This window comes from Sesamum indicum, linkage group LG1, assembly GCF_000512975.1.
Source record: "Sesamum indicum cultivar Zhongzhi No. 13 linkage group LG1, S_indicum_v1.0, whole genome shotgun sequence".
In the NCBI taxonomy this organism is placed as follows: Eukaryota; Viridiplantae; Streptophyta; class Magnoliopsida; order Lamiales; family Pedaliaceae; genus Sesamum; species Sesamum indicum.
Window position 1 is genome coordinate 7741476 of NC_026145.1, and position 4216 is coordinate 7745691.

At 37.4% G+C, this 4216-nt stretch overlaps 1 protein-coding gene across 1 annotated transcript; it reads left to right on the forward strand.

Moving 5' to 3' along the window:
* Positions 525 to 4216, forward strand: LOC105158099. Its single transcript, XM_011074739.2, has 7 exons — positions 525 to 772; positions 1500 to 2038; positions 2647 to 2794; positions 2901 to 3037; positions 3602 to 3664; positions 3764 to 3832; positions 3925 to 4216. The coding sequence occupies exons 2-7, from the start codon at positions 1847 to 1849 to the stop codon at positions 4006 to 4008; spliced, it is 693 nt and encodes a 230-aa protein (XP_011073041.1). The 5' UTR covers positions 525 to 772; positions 1500 to 1846; the 3' UTR covers positions 4009 to 4216.

Genomic DNA, 4216 nt, shown 5'->3' on the forward strand with positions numbered 1-4216 from the left:
TTTCACATGCATTAATACGTGAAGATGTATAAGGGTAATTTGGTCATAAAAAAATTATTTGATTTGTAATAAGTCAATCGAAGGTTAGTATATGTATTTTTTGATTTTTTTTTTTAATATCGACAAATTCGGTAAATTTGATTGACAGATGAACTTATTTATTAGATAGAAATAAATTTCAAAAGTGATAGATGTAATTTTTAGATTACAGGGGTTTTTTTATAATTATACTAAATTTTAGGGGAGGGGAGTGTAATAATTATTTGTTATTATTAATTTTCTTTTAATTCTTCTTTAAAAAGAAAAGGGGAAAATGCGGTACAGCTGCTTCGAACAAAGAGCGGACTCCAAACAAAACTTCAAATGCTGCCTATAAAATCAGCGGAGCCATGCACGACCCGGTCAACCGGTAATAAAAGTGGTGTCAGCACCCGTACTCATGTGCCTCTCTCCCACCGCAATTTACCGGTAGCAGGTCTTTTTCCGAATTGTCCACTCCCACTGCCACTGGCAGTTAGTCTGCATTTATTTCATGCTTTCTCTCTCACGCACAACACCTACACCTCTTTCTCTCTCTACAATCAATCCATCACTCTAAACTCGCAAACTGAAAATTCCCATGGTGTAAATTGTTTTCTCTCAGATCCCTCCCATTGTTCTTGGTTCCTCTCTCTCTCTCTCTCTCTTCTATAACTCTGCTCGAGATTCTGTTGTCCGTACGGCATTGTTTTTGTTTCTTTTTTGCTGAGTGAGATATGATGCTGTTTCTCTGGTGAGTGTACTGTGTGGCGTGTGTTACTGGTGGATATTTAATTTTTTTAACATTGTTGATGGAATTTTACTTTTTTTTTTAAATGGTGTCTGGAGTTCGGCATTCGGTGGTTAGAGGAACTTTTTGAGTTCGAATTTCATTTTATGTAAGAGAATTTGATAAGTGGTGGGGAATTCACTCAATTGCATTGACTTGGGTTTGTTTGCGCTTTTTCGTATTTTTTTCTTCTTAATTTGCATAAATGTGAGGATACTCTGATGTCTTATGCTTACAGGAAGAGTCAATTTGGATAATGCAGATATCTTCTAAGGAAATGATTGATGATATGCCATTTTGGTAAAAATAAGCTGCTTTAGTCTAGCATAATCGCTACCTAGGTAGCAATCCGATCTGACTATCGGTCTGCCTGCATGTTACACTCTGCCTGTGTGTGTGTGTGTGTGAGAGAGAGAGAGAGAGAGAGAGAGAGAGAGGAGATTTTAAATTTTAGCATATTGATAAGGCCGCTGATTTGATGCCCTGGTTAATTGGTTCATTTACTGTGGTCAGACCGAGCCCGTCAACCACATAGATGAAATGTGCTACATTTAAAACTATCATAAAGTATACATGTAAAAGTTAAAAAATTTCTATTATCTATCGTTTTACTCATGCAATTTAAGTCATTGGTGAGAATTTTCTGCAGTTTTGGGGGCCTGATTTGATCTGATTAATTTTTCCTCTTCAGGAATTGTTTCTGAGCTTGAAGTATTTGGATATAATTCAGACTTACCAATAGAATTTGAACGGGTCATTATTCCCCTAGGAGCTACTATGACAATTAGTTGAATTGAGAAATTCAGCTTTGAAAATATCCCGACGAAGATTTTCCAGTAGCAACATCTAGAGTTTGGATTTCACTGTGAGGCTTAATTGTAAGCTTGCATCAGTTTCTTCCTGATTGGCTTCATACAAAGATCAGGATACAGGTGGAGGCGGCTCACATGATATGTAGAGTTGTTGGTATTGGTGATCTTCAAGGAATAATTGGTTGTGTTGCTTTTCTGCTGCTAATCACATCTGCTCAAAAGTGAGATGCTGGAGACAGAATCATGCCCTTCACGGGTTTTATCACCTTTCCGGGAGGAAAGTGGTGATGAAGAGCTGTCAGTTCTTCCAAGGCATACAAAGGTTATCGTGACAGGAAATAACAGAACCAAGAGTGTTTTGGTGGGTCTGCAGGGTGTTGTCAAGAAGGCGGTTGGGCTTGGTGGTTGGCATTGGCTGGTACATTTTCACCTTCTTACAGACCATACAGGCTGATTTGGTTTTACCCTTCCCTATTTTGCACCCACCATATTGGTGGTGACTTTTAAATTTATGTGCAAATATTAATTTGAGCTATTGGGGTCATCACAGTAATAATAATTTTCTTTTATTATACTTTGGTGCATCATTATCAATATCTGATTCCCTCCATCCATAATAAGTATATGGATCCCAAGAAATAGGTCTATTGAAACAATTATTTTTGGTTCAGTGTGATAGTATTTTCATGCTTATGATTATTTTAGAAATTCTATCTACGTGAAAGGGATTAGAATTTCTGGTATTTCCTGATTGAAAGCAAATAATAGCTAAGAGCAGCTATTATTGTGGAAAAGGTGAAAGGGGACATGCAACCTAAAATGATTGAACGAAGGAAAAGGAGGTTTCATTTATTTCACTTAGCTGCTTTAGTGAATATGATACTTTACAAAGTTTATATCGCTGTTGTTAGGCCTGTAGCATTTGCCAGAATGTTTGTCTTCCAATTGTTTGTTACTTATATTTGAGTTTGTTCTTTCTCCCACTTCATATGGTAATGCAAAATTTGACAAGAGGTACTGAACCAGGTTTTAAAGAATGGGGTTGAGGTCAAGCTCCAACGAAATGCTTTGAGTGTGTTAGAGCCTCCTACTGGTAACGAAGGAGATGATGATTATGATTTTGATGATTCCAGCAGTGGCTCTGATATTTGTGAAAAGGACCATCATCGCTTCTGTAAGTTATAGCACTTGCTTAGGAACACCAGGAATTCCATTCTATTTAAGTGCTCTGTCTTCCATGATAGCCCCTCTTGAAATTTCTGTACTTATCCCTTGATCAGCTACTGGCTTTCACTTCAGCAAGATCAGCAAGCCCAGAGTCCGATATAGTAGACCCTGGTTGCCATCTGTTTCGGCAAAGTCAATTAATCGCAGTAGTTGCAGAGAAGTTCAGTCCAAATGTCATACGACCCAACCGGTAAGCAAGATAGCAATTCCAAGTACTCATGACACTCTGACCTTTCATCTCTGTTAATGATTTTGTATTATACTTGTTTAGCTTGTGATTTCGTGCAACCCAATTGGTAAAATGGGAAGAATATGGCATTTTGACTGCTTACAGCAAAATTTAATTATTTTTCAGTGATGCTTGTTCAGATCCTGATGAAATTTCCTTTATTTAAATATTTAGAGAGCATGTCAGTGGTTTATGATTTATGTTAATGGGGACATCTTTGAATCCTTTACATAGACTGCAAGTTACATCAATCAGAAACTCAGTTTACAATATTATTTTTGTTTTCCCGGATCATCACCTGATTTGTCCTGTGAAAATTGCCCTTCTGATAATTTGCAGTGAGCGAGTGCATGCGCACCTTCAGTTACAGTCCATCTCGGTTATTCACTTTGTATTGATACTCCAAGTTTGATTATGTACTGTAATTAATGTTGCTTGTAGCTTGTAGGTTCCATCTACAGCATCTCTATTCAAGTTGTCTCTGAGTCTGATATATACTTTATTTTGGTACTTTGGGTTGATTAGAGAGTTAATTTGGCAAAGCTTGGAACTGGATCATTGTGGAGATATTGGAGAAGCTTCCATCTGGTCTGTGTTCTTATTTCCCCTTGTCTTGACTTCCTTTCTATTTCTCATCAAATTTGGAGTCATAGTAGCTCAACCTTTTTTCCCAATTCCCATATGCAGGCGCATATTAATCCTAACCCTACAAAGGAACAACTGCTTAGTGCTATCCAGCAGCATTTCTCTTCACAGGTATAATAATATTCACTTGCAGCCCACATGCGCACGGTATATAGGTACAGTTACATGCATATTCTAATGCCTTGCCCTTTTTGATTCAACAGCATGTGGATGAGGTAGAAGTGATTGTGGAATTTATCCGTGCGGCCAAGAAACTACAGTCAGTTGGCACAAATAGAGATCTGTGATTGATTCCTAAAAATCAGATTTTCAATGCCTGTAATATATATATGTATCTAGTTGATATACTTATGTACCTAACTCTAGTTCACCTCTAATTAACAGCTAATTTAGAGACCATATGTGCACGAGAGCTTAATTTATTCTGCAATCTCGAACCCTAACCTTGTACCATGGTGCATCGCGCTATTAATATTATGCTTCTTAATTCTCTCA

What these genes read in the sequence shown, in the direction of transcription:
- LOC105158099 (XM_011074739.2), top strand. Translation starts at nt 1,847, where the DNA reads ATGCTGGAGACAGAATCATGCCCTTCACGGGTTTTATCACCTTTCCGG. An exon ending in ATTGGAGAAGCTTCCATCTG is followed by an intron (nt 3,665 to 3,763) that starts GTCTGTGTTCTT and finishes TCCCATATGCAG; the next exon opens with GCGCATATTAATCCTAACCC. An exon ending in AGCAGCATTTCTCTTCACAG is followed by an intron (nt 3,833 to 3,924) that starts GTATAATAATAT and finishes TTGATTCAACAG; the next exon opens with CATGTGGATGAGGTAGAAGT.